The sequence below is a fragment of the Hyperolius riggenbachi genome, chromosome 7 (genome assembly GCF_040937935.1).
Source record: "Hyperolius riggenbachi isolate aHypRig1 chromosome 7, aHypRig1.pri, whole genome shotgun sequence".
In the NCBI taxonomy this organism is placed as follows: domain Eukaryota; kingdom Metazoa; phylum Chordata; class Amphibia; order Anura; family Hyperoliidae; genus Hyperolius; species Hyperolius riggenbachi.
In genome coordinates this window covers 51,176,806-51,197,757 of record NC_090652.1, presented here as the reverse complement: position 1 = coordinate 51,197,757, position 20,952 = coordinate 51,176,806, and the positions used below count along the sequence as shown (strand labels likewise).

Sequence of the window (20,952 nt, the reverse complement as noted above, 5' to 3'; positions counted from 1 at the left end):
AATGTGACACACTGTCTGTGTCCTCCAGCTCCTGCACAGTCAGAGAGTGCTGGTCTAGTAAAAAAAAAATGCTGGTTGCATAGAATATGCTGTAAACACGGGCGTAGCAATGGGTATAGCAACCATAGCGTTGCTATGGGGCCCGCGGCAGCCCTACATCACAGGGGGCCCGCAGCTGAGAGGCCTTTTTTTTTTTTTTTATTCTGCCGGCCCGGGACCCCTATCTTACATCGGTGGGCCCCCCCTCCCTCACCTCGGCTAGAGGTCCAGCTGCCTCCGGGATACGCTGTCTCCTCTGTATTGCTGCTCGCACCGCTTCCTGGTTTATTGTGAGCAGCAATACAGAGGAGACATCGTAGCCCAGAGGCAGCTGGACCTCTAGCGTCCGATTAACCCGCTGGAGCCTGCTGTATATGCTGCTGTCCCGCCACTGATAAAAGGAGGGGGGGACCCCAGGTGAGGCAGGGGGGATAGGAGTCAGGCCCCTACCCCACTAAACTACTCGGCTACCTACCCTCCCACCCAGCTACCTAACTGCCTACCCTCTGACCCGGCTACCTAAAAGCCTACCCGGCTACCTAACTGCCCACCCTCCCACCCAGCTACCTAACTGCCCACCCTCCCACCCAGCTACCTAACTGCCTACCCTCCCACCCAGCTACCTAACTGCCTACCCTGCCACCCAGCTACCTAACTGCCTATCCTGCCACCCAGCTACCTATCTGCCCACCTGGCTACCTATCTGCCTACCCTGCCACCCAGCTACCTATCTGCCCACCTGGCTACCTATCTGCCTACCCTGCCACCCAGCTACCTAGCTGCCCATCTGGCTACCTATCTGCCTACCCTGCCACCCAGCTACCTATCTGCCTACACAAAGAAAGATATCCTGCGCTCCTGTTCCTAGGTGACCAGTTAGAGATGTACTCCTCTTATGATGTCATGCACTGCAACGCTCCGTAGCAGGGTAACTTTGGCAAAACAATCAAGAAAAGATGGAGCGCGCCATAGCGCATTAATCGTAAAAGGTGATTTATTAAGATTTAAAAGTTATACTCACAAACACAATCAGTGTAAATGCTTGTCAGCGGACAGCCAACCGCTTCTCTCAACAGGGGAGGATGTCGCGCTGTGGCCAGCAGCGTGAGTCCCGATCGTCAGCTGCGAGGAAGGCGTGGCTGATTCAGCGGGCGTGTGACGTCATGACGCGTTTCAGCGCTCTGCGCCTTCGTCAGATGGCGTCACACGCGTACAGGCATACACTTGTAGTGTTGCGCTGTATGGTTACCATGGTGCCAGGGATAAACTTTCACTTAACTTTATTAATACTGGCAAGTGCGTGCCAATCGTACGAACGCGGAAGTTTGAGCGTCGCAGGTGGCATTTGGATGGAAAATATTGCGGAAGCATAGTGAAAGGACTGTACTATACAGCCCACCAACTTCCGTATATAAAAACAGGGAGATTTAAATAGAAATAATTTGGTACTCGATTGAGAACAACATATTATGTGTTGATCCAGGGATTTTATCTGATTGCCATCTGGAGTCGGGAAGGAATTTTTCCCTTTAGGGGCTAATTGGACCATGCCTTGTAAGGGTTTTTTCGCCTTCCTCTGGATTAACAGGGATATGTGAGGGAGCAGGCTGGTGTTGTACTTTATACTGGTTGAACTCGATGGACGTATGTCTTTTTTCAACCAAAATAACTATGTAACTATGTAACTATGTAACTATTAGCCTATCAGCGGTTTAAAACCAATAAATTATAAAAATATATAAACAAATATAAAAAATGTAAAAAAATACATAGTAATAAGTATAATGGAGGGAAGATAGCGGCAATGGGTACTAGGGCAGTTTGCGTGCATAGATTAAAAAGTCAATGATACGGAAATTCTCATGGACAAGAAAGGTTTGCAGCACTTATCAGCGCGTCATCCTCCGCATTTAAAACTACATACATATACAGGACGAACTTTGCTAAAAGTTATTACTAATAAATTAATAAAACAATCAATATACATACATCACTGTACAGACTAGTAGAAAAGGGCAATTGGGGCACGGAACCACACTCCATCTGCTAATGATGAGCACCTTATCATCATTAGGGAAATCAATGATAGCCTGTATGATAAGGGATTTTCTATTACATTCATAACATCGTGCAGTTGTTGATAAACTGTTGGGGGCCCATAATTTGTTTCTCATGGCCTAAAACAGACGTCCCTCCTTATATGTGTATATATATATATATATATACATTTTTTTCAAAAAAAGGGGAGGAACGAGGGGCGTATTTGTTAATATTAAAATAGGCAGAAATGAGGGATACCTCACCGGATTGGTGATTACCCCTATAGAAAGCTGGACCCCGGTGGATGTGGGTCACTCAGCACTGGGACAAGGAGGAAAGGGGCGGGAGAAGAACCGGGGAAGGGGAAGGGAAAAAAGGGGTCGGAGGGACGGGGATGGACAGGGGAAGGGTAGGGAAAAGGGGGGGGGGAAAGGGGGGGGGGAGGACTCATGGTGAGTTAATTGGTCTAGGATTTTGGCCTTCAATATGGGGAGCAGGGCAAGGCACCTACTATGGACATGAACCTGTTATAGAGCATACACACCACCCTCATCTAGTGTTAAGGACTGCTACTAGGGGGGAGCTGGAGGGAAAAGAAGAAAAGAAAAATCACATCAATATCTAAAGCTACATATCTAACACAACTTAGGCTTCTAAACAACAATTATCAGATCACAAATATGTTGATATTTCTAGTCCCTCATTGAGGCCCTTTGGGCTCAGAGTATCGAGTTTAAAGATCCAAAAGGTTTCCCTCTCGCATAGTCTCCTAAATCTCTTTCCCTGTAGCAACGTTTTTGGAATCATTTCCAGACCCACAATTTGAAGAGAGTCCACACTGTTGTTATGAAATTCTTTGAAGTGGCGAGGAACACTGTGTTTTTCCACCCCATCTAATATGTTTCTTTTGTGCTCTCCTAGTCTTTGACTCAATGGTCTGGTGGTTCTACCCACATAGAATTTTGGGCACTCACAGGTCAACAGATACACAACATGATCACTCCCACAGTTTATGAAGTCCTTTAGTTCATGGGCTTGATGGTTCATATCAATTACCTCCCTAGCTCTATGTTTGATAAAAGGACAACAGCCACATCTTTTTACGTTACACCTATTGGTGCCTTTCAGTGAAGGGGACATAGTGCCTGAACCTACTTTTTTCTTTTTAACATTACTTGGGGCTATAGTGTTCTTAATGGACTTGGCTTTCTTAAAAATAATGGATGGACGTTCTGGGATAATGTCCTTTAGAAGCGGGTCCTGCTTTAAAATCGGCCAGTTTTGAGTTACTATGTTTCTGATGGTATTGGAGGCTTCAGTGTAGGTGGTTATGAAAGGAAGATCAGTATGGGATCTTGCATTGGTTTCAGATTTTTCTTTAGGCATAGGCCCTGCTTGATACTCATCTAGTGTCTTTTTTATATACTCGGACTTATAACCTTTCTCTATAAATTTGTTGGACAGTATTTCCCTTTGTTTCAAGTAGTCGCTGTCTGAGGTGCAATTTCGTCTCAACCGGCAGAATTGGCTTCTAGGGATATTTTGTATCCACCTTCGGTTATGACAACTGGAAGCATGTAGGTAGGAATTTCCTGATGTTGGTTTAAAGTGGGTTTTAGAACATATCTGACCCTCACTATCAGCGAACAGTTCCAGATCCAGAAATACCAGGCTCTCGTTTGAAATAACATGGGTGAAGGACAAACCAAAGTGGTTATTATTACAATAGGTCAGGAATTCCCCAAAAGTTCTGGTGTCCCCATCCCATATTAACAAGATATCATCAATGTACCTAGTGTAAAACACCAGGTGCTTGCTGAAAGGGTTACATGACCAAATGTGTTGATTCTCCCAATAGGCCATGTATAAATTGGCAAAACTGGGAGCAAATCCCGCCCCCATTGAAGTACCACAGGTTTGTAAGTAGAGTTTGTCCATGAAACTGAAATAGTTATGTGATAGGGCAAATTTAAGAAGATCCACAATAAACTGACTCTGCAACATAGGAAGTGAACCGTCTGAAGTAAGGAAATATTGCACTGCTTCTAGGCCTTTTTCGTGGGGGATACTGGTGTAAAGTGATGAAACGTCCAGAGAGGCCCAAAGGAACCCTTTTTCCCACCTGTATTTCTGTAACATATCCATTACGTGTAGGGAGTCTCTTGTATAAGCTTGGGAATCAAGAACCAAGGGCTGCAAAAAATAGTCCACGTAAGAAGAGATGTTTGCCACTAGTCCCTCCATCCCTGCTACAATGGGTCTCCCCGGAAGGTGTACAGAACTCCTATGAATTTTAGGAATGTGGTAAAAATATGGAATGGAAGGATGACTGGGAACTAGGAATCTTTTCTCATGGTCATTAACGATATTATTTGCATGTGCATTATTCACTAAGCTTTGTAGTTCTTCTTTAAAACCAGTGGTAGGGTCTATGGTTAAAAGTTGATAAGTATATGTATCGGACAATAATCTTAGGCCTTCGTTCACGTAATCAACAAAGTTCATCAAAACAATACCTCCTCCTTTGTCTGCCTGTCTAATTACGACCTCTTTGTTTTCTGCAAGCTCTTTTAGTGCTTTCTTTTCTGCTCGATTCAGATTATAGTGTCGGTCGGATGCTTTTTCTTCACAGACACTTTTGAACTGATCTAACACTACTTGGTAATAAATGTTGACAAACTGACCTTTGGACTGGGTGGGGTAAAACACCGATTTTGGTCTGAACTGAGTGTGCTGGATATTCGTGTCTGGCACGTATTGTAGCCAGTCTTCTTCAATCCCAATTGAAATGTCACCGTTGGTGTCATACATGGATAGTTCATCAATGGTACATTCTTCCAGTGGTTCAATGGGGTAGTATAGTCTCTCAACTCTATCCTCGGGTGGAATAATAGCAGGTGGTATCTTTTCTTTTCTGGATGAAAAGAATCTTTTTAAAGTCAAAGACCTGATGAACCTATGCAAGTCTTTATACAACTGAAACTCATCAGGCTTTGCTGTAGGGGCGAAGTTAAGACCCTTTCTTAGGAGTGATTCTTCATTGGAAGTGAGAATATGGGAGGATAGATTAAATATTTTTATAGTGGACTGTCCACTATTCTGTGCTCTGCATTTTTCCTTTCTTTTTTGGATGGCTCTTCCAGCTCTATTCCCCCTTCTACTTCTTCTAGTCCCCTTTTTCTCAGACTCCCTAGGGTCTGAGGGGGTCCTACTGCTAAAAAATGGTCCTGGCCTGGGTCTCTCGCTCCTCCTTCGGGGCTGATACCTCTCAGAAAGGACCCCGTGGTTGTAACGGGTAGAACTTCCTGTGTCTGAGCAGCAGATTCACTATTTTCAATGGAGTCCTGCATAGACCCAAGGGTTCCCAAAGCTACAGGTATAAAGGGGTCCTTTCGCTTAGAAATAGCCTCTTCTCTTTCTCCCCTCATCCTCTCCTTGAACCTTTCCAGATAACCTGACACAGATTGGTCAGTGTTCCTGGAATAATCTGTCTTAATGGCAGATTTGTGAGGGTTGATGGTATTGGCTGGCTCTCTTATGACATTTCTCTCTCTGAATGGGCCTTCTCTGGATGGACCTTCATTAGCCCTGTGATTTCTGTCTTTTCTCTCTCCATTTTTATATGAATGGTTCCTCCTAGAATAGTCTGGAGGACGATCAAATTTGTAAGGTCGCTTTCGTCTATTTTGGGGACTGTGCACTATTCTCCTATGTGGAGTAGATGGTTGCGACCCCTTGTGGTGGGGCCATTTTGGTTTTTCAGATGTGATTCGGAGGGGATCACCTTCTCTAAGTTTCTTGTTAAAGTGCCCTTGGTGTGGATTCACCCGGGGCACTTGGGGAGAGGGTATCGCTGGGCGAATAGGCTGTTTTGGTATGGACGGTTTCATTGATATATTATCCGAGCTTCCCCAGCTAAAAATGTTTCCCCTTGCATAATCTGTTCTATCTCTCTCTAATTTTTTTAGTTTTTTGTTAATGAGGTCTGTCTCTAAGGTTGTAGTGGCTACTTCTATTCTGTGTTTCCATTCCTTAAATTCCTTCATATCTTTGAATTTATTAAGGTCCTATTCTATGTCTGGAATGACCTTTCGGACTCTGACTAAATTACGTTCACGCTGGACCACCACAATTTTCATCCATTTTTCGGTGCATTCTATGGCAGCCTCTTTCCATATCATGTGTAGGTCGGAGTCAAGAAAGTCACAATCTTTCCTGTTTCTCATTCCCCTGGGAGCAATCTGCTCCGTGATATACTCCGAGAGGAATGAAGAGTCTATCCACTGCGTGCTCTCGTATCTCCGAGCATTCTCAAGTTCTCTAAATAATGAAATCATCTGGGTCAGATGTGTCTGATACCCAGAATTTTCCAGTGCAACCGAAGTAGATATGGTTTTTGGTTGCGGGATGTTAGCAATCCTATCCATTATTTGTTTCATATTATCATGGATATCAATTTTCAGTTTATCCCATTTTGAAATATTTATATTACCCTTTCGGGTGATGTCCATCTCCATTGCAATTCAGCCTTGGCAGGTGCTGCAGGATGCTGACCCAAACCTGCAGACAGTAGATTTTCACAAACACAAAGAAAGATATCCTGCGCTCCTGTTCCTAGGTGACCAGTTAGAGATGTACTCCTCTTATGGTGTCATGCACTGCGACGCTCCGTAGCAGGGTAACTTTGGCAAAACAATCAAGAAAAGATGGAGCGTGCCATAGCGCGCTTAGCACAATATGTTGTTCTCAATCGAGTACCAAATTATTTCTATTTAAATCTCCCTGTTTTTATATACGGAAGTTGGTGGGCTGTATAGTACAGTCCTTTCACTATGCTTCCGCAATATTTTCCATCCAAATGCCACCTACGACGCTCAAACTTCTGCGTTCGTACGATTGGCACGCACTTGCCAGTATTAATAAAGTTAAGTGAAAGTTTATCCCTGGCACCATGGTAACCATACAGCGCAACACTACAAGTGTATGCCTCTACGCGTGTAACGCCATCTGACGAAGGCGCAGAGCGCCGAAACGCGTCATGACGTCACACGCCCGCTGAATCAGCCACGCCTTCCTCGCAGCTGGACGGAGCCCCAGACGATCGGGACTCGCGCTGCTGGCCACAGCGCGACATCCTCCCCTGTTTAGAGAAGCGGTTGGCTGTCCGCTGACAAGCGTTTACACTGATTGTGTTTGTGAGTATAACTTTTAAATCTTAATAAATCACCTTTTACGATTAATGCGCTATGGCGCGCTCCATCTTTTCTTGATTGTTTTACCTATCTGCCTACCCTGCCACCCAGCTACCTAGCTGCCCACCTGGCTACCTATCTGCCTACCCTCCCACCCGTCTACCTATTTGCCTACCCTGCCACCCAGCTACCTAACTACCCACCTGGCTACCTATCTGCTTACCCTCCCACCCGTCTACCTATCTGTCTACCCTGCCACCCAGCTACCTAACTGCCCACCCGTCTACCTATCTGCCTACCCTCCCACCCGGCTACCTAACTGCCTACCCAGTGCAGTGCCTGCACTGCAAATAGTGTGCCAGCCTGCCCAACCACCCTCCCTCCAGGGGAAATGTGGCGACAATCTGATTGCAATTTGTGGGGAAATCTGCCGCCAATCTGGTTGCATTTTGTTGGGAAATCTGCCGCCAATCTGGTTGCATTTTTGGGGGAAATCTGCCGCCAATCTGGTTGCAATTTGTGGGGAAATCTGCCACCAATCTGGTTGCATTTTGTTGGGAAATCTGCCGACAATCTGGTTGCATATTCTGTGGAAATCTGCCGCCAATCTGGTTGCAATTTGTGGGAAATCTGCCGCCAATCTGGTTGCATTTTGTTGGGAAATCTGCCGCCAATCTGGTTGCATTTTTGGGGAAATCTGCCGCCAATCTGGTTGCAGTTTGTGGGGAAATCTGCCGCCAATCTGGTTGCATTTTGTTGGGAAATCTGCAGACAATCTGGTTGCATATTGTAGGGAAATCTGCCATAAATCTGGTTGCATTTTGTGGGGAAATCTGCCAAAGATCTGGTTGCATTTTGTGCGGAAATCTGCCGACAATCTGGTTGCATATTGTGTGGAAATCTGCCGCCAATCTGGTTGCATTTGCTGGGGAAATCTGCTGACAATCTGGTTGCATATTGTGTGGAAATCTGCTGACAATCTGGTTGCATTTTGTGGGGAAATCTGCCGACAATCTGGTTGCATTTTGTGGGTAAATCTGCCGACAATCTGGTTGCATTTTGTGGGTAAATCTGCCGACAATCTGGTTGCATGTTGTAGGGAAATCTGCCAACAATCTGGTTGCATTTTGTGGGGAAATCAGATTTCCCCACAAAATGTTTGGGTGGGAGGTCCGAGGTCCATGGGGTTGGAAGGTCGTGGGTGGGGGGCATAATTTTTTTTTGCTATGGGGCCCAATCATTTCTAGCTATGCCCCTGGCTGTAAATAATGTTTTAAAGCAAAGTTGAAATACTGGGTTATATTCCGCTTTAAGTGCTCCCCGTACAATCATTCCTGTATTGCCCTTTTACCAGAGGTGGGACGGATATCCCCTCTACTCCAACAGGCTATGCTGCTCCACTTTTATAGAGTGATCCAAATGTTATGAACCATGGCAGATAGTATTGCTTTTGAGGCAAAACTTCACATCTATGGGCTCCAAATCACCTGGGAAATACCAGCCTGCAGGAGGGACAGAGTTTTCATAAGGCTTTGTAGGGCATAAATATGAACTGGCTGCCGAGAGACTTGGGCGCAAGATACAGCCGGTATATGGCTTATCCTGCTGCTGCACAAGTTCCCGGTGGTGTTAAATAATATTACCCCTCTAGGTCCACGTGGATAGTGGGGAATGATGTAATTCGGCTTCCAGCTATTGCTGGAAGCCGAATTAGTGTTTTAAGAGCAACTTCAGCTCCGTCTTCTGATGGCACCAAAGTTACTGACTGTGTGCCGCTATAGCCGTTATTCCTATTACGGCCTATGATGGCGCCGGCTACGCCCAAATCTCCTGCGCTGTAATTACAGCGCTCCTTTGTAGGCATGCTTGTTTCTTAATTACCATATTTTAATAAATACACAGAAGTGAAAAAAAGTATGAGATAATGAATTGTATGTGTAGTGCAGCTAAGAAATAGAGCATTAGCAGCAAAGAAAAGAGTCTCATATTGTTTCCAGTACAGAAAGAAACGTTCGCAAACGAGCTTCTCTCAGCTCTCAAACCCAATTAGGGTCAGCTACAGTGCTGTTTTCTGAAGCACTTATACATCAAAGAAACAGTGAAAAACAGCTTCAGATACTTCAGGGAAGTTCAAAGGGTCATTAGCACTGCTCTGTTTCATAGTTTAAAATACAGAGTTTGGTTTGTAAATTGCATATATGACAAAATGATGCAATGTTATTAAAAAAAATAAATCTATATTACTGAAAATAAAAACATGAGACTCACATGAGACTAATGTTCTATTAATTATCCATACCACACATGCAATTAATTTGTTTGTTGTTGTTTTTGTTTGTTCAAAGTTTGTTTTGTTTTTTCACTTCTGTGTCACTTTAAAACATGGTTATCTTTATTTTAAAAATAAAGATGTTGGGGATGTTACATACATTTTCCCTATAAAAATGACAGGAAACTTTTTTTTTAAATTATTTTTAACCACCTCCTGACTAACGCAGATGGGCAGCGGTACGAGCACTTGCACATGCGCCCGTTCACTGCAGAGGGACACAGGAGGCCGCCGTGAACAGACTGCCAGCCGTGTGATACGGCTGTCCCCCTGGGAGGCTCAGAAGCGATCGGCTGTCATAGGCTGATGCCAAAAAAATAAAAAAGGGTCAATTTGTTAAAAAAAAAAAAAAAAAAAGGTGTGTGTGTGTATGTATATGTATATATATATATATATATATATATATATATATATATATATATATATATATATATATATATATATATATATATATATATATGCATACGCATACGCATACCGGCAGGGATCAGCGCCCACCAACAGAAAGCTCTGTTGATGGGCAGAAAGGGGAGGGAAGAATCAATTGTGTGCTGATTTGTACGGCCCTGCAGTGAGCCTTTAAAGCTGCTGTGGCCTAAATTGTAAAAAATAGCCTGGTCACTAGGGGAGTGTAAGCCTACGGTCCTCAAGTGGTTAAAATGAAAAGGAAAAAAAAAACTTTTTTAAAAATAAAGAGACCACCAGAAGCTAGCTCTATTAGGGAAAAATGTTGGTAAAATTCATTTAAAGAGTAACTGTCAGGCTGCAGAAGCTAATTTAAACCTCTATTCTCCTGTGTTAAACAGTTTAGAAGGAAGCTCAAAAGCCATTAGTGAAGATAAACATTTCAGTTACCTTTGATGTGTGCTTATCTTAAAGTCTGTTATAGACCCATAAAGACGCAAGCCGCAGCTAAACTGCAAAGCATTCTGGGGCCCTCCCCTCGGCTGCTAATGAGACGGTACAGGAGCTTTTAATCAGTCCAGCGCGAAACACTGATAAATCTCGGGGCAGAGTTTCACTGCAGGAGTCAGCTATTGTTCCTAGCCACATGGCTCATTAATATTCACTGCACACCGTGTTGTTCAAGAACGAGCTTATCTGTGATCAGAAGCAGGCAGGACATGACGACACATTTGGCTTCACAAACATGGAGCCTGCCATGAGCTGTCAGGAGCATCTATCTCTGCATATACTATATACAAATTCTTTGAAATCCAAACGTGGACAGTGAAATGCATATGTAATGTAAGTACAGCCAATCTTTAGCTACTGATATATGTGTTTATTTTCTCTGAGACCTTATACCTAACAGCTCCTCTTTAAGTGCTAAGTTGTATGCCTGCGCACTAAACCTTTAAAGCTGCGCAGTGCTGAACTGGGGGGGGGGGGGGGGGAGGACTGATTGCATTAAACTGTTCCATTTCTTCTTTCGTTGGGGTAAACGTGAATGGTGTTTGCTGGCATTTGTGAATGACATACTGTACATCAACATTTCTGAACCTGTGGTGAGACCACTACATTCCTCAGTGTTCACAGTAAGAGGAAGCCCCACATATGTGACATCATAAAATACTATATGCATGGTTTAAATGTTGGAGAAAAAAGCCTTTTCCATACTTGTCTTAACTTTTTCCAGGGTTTCATTGCCACTCTTTTCTTACTTACTGTAGAATTAAATCACAGGCTGAATATCTTTATTTAATTTGGCAACAAGTCTGAGGTGCTTCCAACCACTTTCCGAAAGTGTAGAAGAATCAGACGGTCCAACTGTAGGTTCAGACACATCAAACTTCACAAGCACATATACAGCTTTCCAATTGTCTACTTCCCAACAAAGTCATCACCCCCACTGCACTCCCCCTTGGTCATTGTAGCTTTCATAAATCACGTAGTTTTATTTTAATTCATATCTTATTGTGAAATACATAATTATTTATTTGTTATGTCTTTGTTCAGCTTTATAAAAAGTTAAACTGAACTAAAAGTATACAACATCTTCCATTTTCTCCAGCCCTGGATAACCTTAGTCTATCAGACATGGGCCCATATGCAATTCACTTTTTCTCCAGAGTTTTCTCCTAGGTGATATTTTTACACCTTGTCAATAAAATGCATTTTAAACCCCCAGCAAGGAAAAAAATACACAAAATCATTGTGATAATACTTTTTCTACTGCTTTTGGTACTTTTTTAATTGCAAAATGCAGAAAAGTTATTTTAACCACCTTAGCGGTATGGACGAGCTCAGCTCGTCCATTACCGCCGGTGGCTGCCGCTCAGGCCCTGCTGGGCCGATTTGCTTGCTGTAAAAAGCAGCACACGCAGCCGGCACTTTGCCAGCCGCGTGTGCTGCCTGATCGCCGCCGCAGCGCGGCGATCCGCTGCGTGCAGCGGCGAAAGAGGGTCCCCCCAGCCGCCCGAGCCCTGCGCAGCCGGAACAAACAGTTCCGGCCAGCGCTGAGGGCTGGATCGGAGGCGGCTGACGTCAGGACGTCGGCTGACGTCCATGACGTCACTCCGCTCGTCGCCATGGCGACGAGCAAAACGAAACAAGGAAGGCCGCTCATTGCGGCCTTCCTTGTTACTGCGGATCGCCGGAGGCGATCAGAAATATGGGTTAGGAGCGCCCTCTAGTGGGCTTTCATGCAGCCAACTTTCAGTTGGCTGCATGAAATCGTTTTTTTTTTTATTAAAAAAAAAACCTCCCGCAGCTGCCCTGGCGATCTTAATAGAACGCCAGGGTGGTTAAAGAGAAGATGAAAAATTATCACCAAGGAGAATTGCATATGGGCCATGTTGTCTTCCCTCTGTGAGGCCCAGTGCACACCGAGCGGTTTTAGCAGCGATCCACCAACCGCATCCGCCTGTGAAACCGCTTGACTAATGTATTTCAATGGGATGGTGCACACCAGCAGTTTGAGGTTTTAGCAAAAACCGCAAACATGCCTCCTGCTGCACGTTTGTGGTATGCAGAAGCATTTCTGCCTCAATGTAAAGTATAGGAAAAACGCAAACCGCTCTGGAAAACGCTAGAACAGAGCGGTTTTCCAGGCATTTTTGTTACAGAAGCTGTTCAGTAACAGCTTTACTGTAACAATATTTGCAATCTGCTACACAGAAACGCTCCAGAGAATGATAGGCGTGTTTAGAAAACCTCTCTAAACATGCCAAGTATCGCTCTGAAATTAGCTCCAAAAACCGCTAGCGTTTTGACGATCTGCTAGTGGTTTTGTTGTGCACTGGGCCTAAGTGTAAGCTTGCTTGTTCTGGTCACTCAGCAGCAGAGAAATGTGTGCATCTGACACCAAGTTAAAACCTGTAAGAAAGCAGTTAATGTTTTTCTTGGTCATGTAAAAAGATGATAACATTAAGTGCAAGCCATGCCAAGGATTTATAAATACTTGTTTGTTTAACTGATCGAGCAGAAATTCTTAGGCATGTTATTGGAAATCAGACATGTATAATGTGTAAGCATTTATGTATATCTGGCTTTGCAAATTTGGCCTAATTGGCTTAAAGTGGATCTGAGATGAAAAAATAACTATAACAAGTAACTTGTCTATATATCTTATCTAAAGTTTAGATGGTTTACACAGCAAATCTAGCTGCAAACCACTTCAATAGTTTATGATCATTTATTCCTGTGATACAATGAGAGCAGCCATGTTCTGTTTGTAACAGGCTGAGGGCTGGAGATGCTATCAGCATGCCTGTGTGTAATGTGACAAATTCAGTCCCCTCTCCTCCTCCCTCCTACCCTCTGCCTCTGAAATCTCTGGCTAGTAACCTCCTCCTCCTCCCATAAGCCAAGTGCCAAGACACTCTAAAAAGCTGTGGGTGAGGCTTGTTTAGTTTTTAGGGAATTAGAGTATTAAACAAAACAAAAAAAGTATTTGGCTTGAGGAATGCCCTATAAACTATATGAAAGGAACGCAATTATGCAATGAGTAACAGTTTATCTCGGATCCACTTTAAAGGGATACTGTACGGGGGTCGGGGGAAAATGAGTTGAAGTTACCAGGGGCTTCTAATTGTCCCCCTCAGGCATCCTGTGCCCGTGCAGCCACTCACCGATGCTCCGGCCCCGCTTCCGGTTCACTTCTGGAATTTCAGACTTTAAAGTCTGAAAACCACTGCGCCTGCATTGCCGTGTCCTCGCTTCCCCTGATGTCACCAGGAGCGCACAGCGCAGGCACAGACCATACTGGGCCTGCACAGTACACTCCTGGTGCCATCAGCGGGAGTGAGGACACGGCAACGCAGGCGCAGTGGTTTTCAGACTTTAAAGTCTGAAATTCCAGAAGTGAACCAGAGGCAAGGCCGGAGCATTGGGGAATGCATGCGCGGGCACAGGATGTCTGTGGGGGACCATTAGAAGCCCCGGGTAACTTCAGCTCATTTTCCCCCGACTCCCCCTCCAGTGTCCCTTTAATCACGAGGCATTGCTCATGCAAATTTGCATTTGCTTTCGCATGCCATATACCGTATTTTTCGGACTATAAGACGCTCCGGACTATAAGACGCACCTAGGTTTAAAGGGCAAAAACTAGGGGAAAAAATATATACTAAACCTGGGTGCATCCATGGTCCAGGAGTGTGTTATAGACTTTTCCTTCCCCCAAGATGTCTCTGTCCCACTGCCAAGCTACATTAACCCCTGCTGCCATCACAATTTATACTAAACTACATTTCACTAACCCCTGCTGTCCCCTCCCCCCAGCTACACTGCACTACACAACTCCCCCTCCCCAGCTACACTAACTAACCCATTCAATTACAGGAGATCTCACCAGCCTGGGTGGCAACTGGGTCCGGTCTGGGTGTCCATGTGGTTCATCAGCAGCACAAACGTGATCCACGGTGTTCCAAAGCAGCATAGGAATAGCTGCTTTTATGATCCACAATGCTGTCCCAATGTAACTTTAATCTCCCGAGTCCCCAGCAGGTCCAGCAGCGCGATCCACAATGTCTTTAAACAGCATAGGAGAAGCCGCTGTTATAATCCACTTGTCCTTTGATCTCCCCAGGGTGCCCCCGCAGCGCGATCCACAATAAGCGGCACAGGGAAAGCCGCTGTAATCATCCGCATGTAATCATTCTTTTTAATCTTTAATCCAGCCCAGCGTCAGCCCAGTCGTCATCCGCAATGCTTTGTTCTTTAATCTTTTGATCCAGTCCAGCGTCAGCCCAGTAAACCCCGCAGCGGCGCGATCCCAGCTGACAAAGTATCGGAACATCTTCAGCCGCTATAGCGGCAGTCCTCGGGGGTTTCCGTGCTTGAATTGTTTACTTCCGCTGTCATGACCCCGGCGCACGTGCGCCGGGGTCATGTGATGACGCAACTAAACAATTCAAGTACGGAAGCCCCCGAGGACTGCCGCTATAGCGGCTGAAGATGTTCCGATACTTTGTCAGCTGGGATCGCGCCGCTGCGGGGTTTACTGGGCTGATGCTGGACTGGATCAGAAGATTAAAGAACAAAGCATTGCGGATGACGACTGGGCTGGATTAAAAAGAATGATTACATGCGGATGATTACAGCGGCTTTCCCTGTGCCGCTTGTCATTATGGATCGCGCTGCGGGGGCACCCTGGGGAAATCAAAGGACAAGTGGATTATAACAGCGGCTTCTCCTATGCTGCTTAGACATTGTGGATCGCTCTGCTTCCGCTGCCACCCACTGCGGACTACCACTGCGACTGCTGCCATGCCACCCACTAGGAAAAAAGCACCAAGGTGGGTTACATTCGGACTATAAGACGCAGTAACTTTTTTTCCCCACTTTTGGGGGAGAAAAAGTGCGTCTTATAGTCCGAAAAATACGGTAGGTTTTAATTTGGTGTTTGATGCACACATTCCTCTGCTGCTGTGTTCTGGTCACTGCCTGAATTTTCTTTCTTTTAACAGATTAGAGGGAATCATGTTGTGGGAGTTTTTTCAATTTCCTCGGAGGAAGATTACAGATGGATGGTGGATCTCCTCACTCCTCGTGTTAGAAAAGTCCACAGCTGCTGTATATCCCATGAAGGGTTTCATCATTTCATGGATGATGTAGAAAGATGTACACATGGGATTATCTATCACACAATAACTCGCGGGAGGATAAATATCTCCGATGTTCCTGATGCCCTGTATGATAGACATCTGGAATACATGTCTAATAAGCGGGGTTTGTATTACAAAGGTTTTCTCGCATTTTTGCATTGTGTTCTTGCCATGTGAATTTTTTTTCTCTCCTGCGAGGTGCAGGTGTATGATGAACATTGTGATCTAGCAACTATTGGTTAAATTACTGTCATGTTCTGTTGTTAAGGCGTGTGGGTGAGCACCCCAAAATGTAAGCCAATGAGGAGGACCATGGCTAATGGGACCACAGTAAAATGTAATGCTATTATTATCATTATTTATTTATACATCATCAATGCTAGAAGTAGTTCAAGTATAGTGAGGGCCTGACATCAAAATTCTAGGTTCGCGAACGCGTTTGCGAATTTTACTGCAAAAAGTTGCAAACTCACCATTTGCAGCGAGCTCCATAGACTTTAATGGACAGACGAACTTCTAAAATTTTCAGCGCATCTCTGCACCCACAATTTCTTTAACAAAGGGGTAAAAAGTGTACCAAAACCCGGACAGAGTCATGGTGGAGGAGGATCAAGTAAAAAAAAAAAAAAAAAAAAAATAACCAAAATATACGTATTTTGTGCAAACGCTGTTTTAATGGTATTTTTTTTTTTTTTTATTAAATAGCCAATGACTTTAGTGGTTAAAGGCAAAGCCCCCTTAACCTCCTAAAGGGAACCAGAGACAAAGACAATTGAAAAAATGAAAAAGCTTTTATACATACCTGGGGCTTCCTCCAGCTCCATAAGCCTGGATCGCTCCCACGCCACCGTCCTCTGCTGCCTCTTTCGCCGCTACCGGGTCCTGTCACTTCCGGCGGACGTGGCCAATTTTCCGCATGAACAGGGGCTCCCTCCATATCCTTACGCATGCAAGCGATCCAGGCTTATGGGGCTGGAGGAAGCCCCAGGTATGTATAAAATCTTTTTGCAAATGTCTCTGGTTCTCTTTAAGGACCGCGGTGTTAAACCCCCCCTAGTGACCAGGCCATTTTTTACAAAATGGGCCACTGCAGCTTTAATGCCATTCCACCCGACCCCCCCTTTTCTGCCCACCAACAGAGCTTTCTGTTTGTATTTTTATTTTTTTATAAATATTTATTTGTATTTTTTTAAATAAATGTACCTATTTATTTAATTATTATTTTTTCACTCTCCTGTCTTCCAGGGGGACAGCCTTGTCACATGCCTGTCCCCAGTACAGCACTGCTTTAAATCGCAGCGCTGTACACGGTATATAGATGGCGGTTTCGCCGTCTAACAGTCTCCTAGGGGAGATTCCGATTTGGCGTGGAGTGGTCCTGGGGCTGTTGCGCTGCTCACGCCAATTGACGTTGAGCAGTCGTTAGGTAGTTAAGTGATACAAATACCCAATTTTATTAAGGAAGACAATGGCAACAAGAGGAAAAAAATTCAAAAGGACCTTGAAGTTTTTGAGAAAAACGAGGAAAAAAGTCTATATTTAAATGGGGTAAAATGACAAATAATGTATCAACATGTATGTAAATGTAATATGTGTGTGTGTTCAGAGTGTGGGAAAAAAAATGACATGCGGTCCACCCTCCTGAGCCTCTTTAACCCCTTGTCACCCATGCAGGCTGGTACAGCCAGAATGCGGAGCCCTAGCCGCATGGGGCTTTGCACCCTTAGCTATACAGGGAGTGCAGAATTATTAGGCAAGTGGTATTTTTGAGGAATAATTTTATTATTGAACAACAACCATGTTCTCAATGAACCCAAAAAACTCATTAATATCAAAGCTGAATATTTTTGAAAGTAGTTTTTAGTTTGTTTTTAGTTTTAGCTATTTTAGGGGGATATCTGTGTGTGCAGGTGACTATTACTGTGCATAATTATTAGGCAACTTAACAAAAAAACAAATATATACCAATTTCAATTATTTATTTTTACCAGTGAAACCAATAAAACATCTCAACATTCACAAATATACATTTCTGACATTCAAAAACAAAACAAAAACAAATCAGTGACCAATATAGCCACCTTTCTTTGCAAGGACACTCAAAAGCCTGCCATCCATGGATTCTGTCAGTGTTTTGATCTGTTCACCATCAACATTGCGTGCAGCAGCAACCACAGCCTCCCAGACACTGTTCAGAGAGGTGTACTGTTTTCCCTCCTTGTAAATCTCACATTTTATGATGGACCACAGGTTCTCAATGGGGTTCAGATCAGGTGAACAAGGATTTCAGGAATATAGCAGCTAGTTATGAGGCTGATGATGTAAGGATAACAGGGACATATTTCTTTCATTTTTCTATCTGCTGTATATTTTGTCAGAGGTGTAGGTATGTCAGCCAGTCTGGCTTTTGGAAGGTGTCACCTGGATAATGTGAGTCTGTATGTAGATTAAATTTGCATTCAGGGCAAAGATCAAGGGAACTGCCATTGTCTTCATTGAATAGACCAGTCACCTTCAATAGGCAAAGGAACCTGGACAGTAATTAGGAACTGTCTACCTAGCCACTAGCAGGGAAACACTTACTTAGACAATTACCCGACCAGGTTGAAGCCCACACAGGTGGTCGGCTACCTCTTAGGCCGATTAGATTATCATAATGACCAAGTAATAGGTTGATCATTAAACTAAATGTAAAACTATTATTCCTCTTTGCATGTCGCTAAGGGAACCTAAATAGGAGATAAGTGCAACGGTGTATGGGATCAAAGTCCCATGCTGAAATAATCCAGAGGGAATAGCATAGATTGCTATCAGATATGTGTGCATGGTCCTGAAAAACGGACTGGCTCTAAACGAAGAGACAAAGAGGTGTAAAGTATCCCTTACCTGCGTATTAGGTGTGGATAGCCTGGGCGCCAAACCGTGGTGACGGTGAGCGCTCCTAATTATAGTCTATCTGTCTCCGTAGCCGAAGAGACAGTGAGCGTTTAAGGAGTGGGCGTGGCCGGACGGGAGTAAGGGTGACGTCATAGGGCGGCGCTTGCTGCTCGTACTAGCCGCAAGGACAGTAAATCAGATCTCCTTATATGACGAGGATGATGTTCCCCGTGGGGAACAAAGTCGCGTAGGGGAATACGTTTATAGGGTCTGGGTCATGCATAAAAGTGCTGCCTCCGTTAGAAGGCATGGTATAAGCGTCATGCGGAGGTTTGAGGTTCTCCTGCGCATGCGCAGCATGCCGGCGTCGCCATTTTGTTGTAGAGCACCGGAGATAGTAAAAAGGTTACTCCGGGTGCACAACATTAAGTGAAATTGTTTCTGATTGGAGGGAAGGATTTAGATTTGCGAAGTGAAAAAAATTACAAATAAAGAATATAAAAACAAATAAATTAATTAATTATAATGGTTAGATGTAGAAAATACTTAAAAAAGATGTAATGTTGTAAAAACAATTAAAAATGAAAACTGTTCGGATAAAGGAATATTCATCCCTATTAATAGGTTATCGCTGCCACCCTGTGGCTGAACTGGAGATTGCTGGGAAGCTAAAAAAAATACATAAATGTTTCCACTGTGTGTGAGCCCATATAGGTATATATCTGGTATCAATCTGGGGATAATTTTCATATTCACAGGTTATATGAATGTGGATGAACATAAATATCTGTGGTAGTACACACATGGTTAAACAGCATAGAGGACATATCAAAATATAAAAAATATAAATAAATAACCCTGTTGGGATTATAAGATCCAACTGATCTAGGGAAGATGAAGAATTCTCAGATGCCCTATTATATGTTGGAGCAGATAAAGGAAGGGGGGGGGGGGGATGGAATAAATAGGTGAGGAAAAAGGGGGGGGGGGGTTGGAGGGGAGGAAAATAGGATGATAATAGGTACATGGAATAGGAGTATGGGTATAGGACATCATATAAAAACTAGATAATTCATATATATGTGAGTTTCTGTGCATACATTCTACTAAATATCTGAATGAAAAGTTTATAAATTATGTTCTAGGCATATGTTTAGTCCTTCCGGTTGAAGTGTTCTGAGTTTAAATACCCAGTACATCTCCCTTGCTTTGAGTTTTTCATTTCTATTCGGTATATAAGCAGGTATATGTTCAATTGGGCACACCTTCAGCTCTCTATGTTCCCGATTATGTTTCTCTGTACAGTGCCTGGATAAGCCGTGTTTGGTGTACCCTTTCTCAATATTCCTATGCTGTCCCCATCTCGTTTTTAGTGGTTGGGTGGTTCTTCCCACATACTGTAAACCACATATACATGTAAGGAGATACATGATGAATGTGGATGAGCAGTTCATTCTATCCCTAATTTCGAATATTTCTCCTGTGGTGGTAGATTTAAAAATCTTTAATCCCATCTCAATCTTCTGGCAACATAGGCAACCCCTCTGTTTGCATTTCAGGATTCCCAGGTCATCTATGATTTCATCTTTGGTTCCTGTCTCGCGTCTTCTCAATTTGCTGGGGGCTAGTACATTTTTCAGCATTCTGGCTCTCCTATATATGCAGTGGGGTTTTTCTTCAATCTCATTTTTCAAATACGGGTCATCTCTGAGTAGTGGCCAGTGTTTCGTCAGTATATTCTTCACTGAACTATGATTGCTCGAAAACTTGGTAATAAAGTTGGTATGTCTGCTTGTATCCTCTCCATTTTTGTTTTCGTTATCTCTTTTTCCTGGTAAAAGCTTGGATCTCTCGGTCATTCTTGCCCGTTTCCTTGCTGCATCAATGAGTTTACTAGGAAAATTATTTTCTTTAAATTTGTCTGTGAGGATTCTAGCTTGGATATCAAATGTGTTTAAGTCCGAACAATTTTTCCTTATTCTTAAAAACTGTCCATAGGGGATGTTATTTCTCCATGGTCTGTGGTGGCAGCTTTTATAGTCAATGTATGCATTAGAATCAACGGTCTTAAAATGATTTCTGGATTTGATTACGTTTTTCTCCGTATATAGGACTATGTCGAGGTACTCAATCTCCCTGTTGCTGTAGTTTGAGGTGAATGATATTCCCCAATCATTATTATTCATGTGACTCACAAAGTTGTTGATTGAAGAAGTGTCTCCTTTCCAGATCAAGATCAGATCATCGATATATCTGCGGTAATATATGATGTTGGGGGTAAAGGGGTTGTTTTGTCCTATTAATAGATGTTCTAAGAGGCCCATAGTCAAGTTAGCATAACTGGGAGCTAGGCTCGATCCCATAGCCGTCCCCCGTCTTTGTAGGTAGGTGTTGTCCAAGAATGTGAAGTAGTTATGTGTTAACACAA

General features: G+C 43.7%; 1 protein-coding gene across 5 annotated transcripts in view; it reads left to right on the top strand.

The window, feature by feature from the left end:
* The window catches only part of LOC137524313 (uncharacterized), a 182,603-nt gene that overhangs the window by 144,001 nt on the left and 17,650 nt on the right, over nucleotides 1–20,952 (top strand). For 3 of the 5 annotated variants that reach the window (XM_068244032.1, XM_068244030.1, XM_068244031.1), the window contains one exon: nucleotides 15,510–15,771. The exons of 1 other annotated variant lie outside the window; for it this stretch is intronic. In XM_068244032.1, the coding sequence (XP_068100133.1) occupies nucleotides 15,510–15,771 (262 nt within the window). Of the gene's footprint in view, nucleotides 1–15,509; nucleotides 15,772–20,952 lie in introns of those variants that run through there. One more of the 5 variants, XM_068244034.1, reaches the window with a different exon arrangement.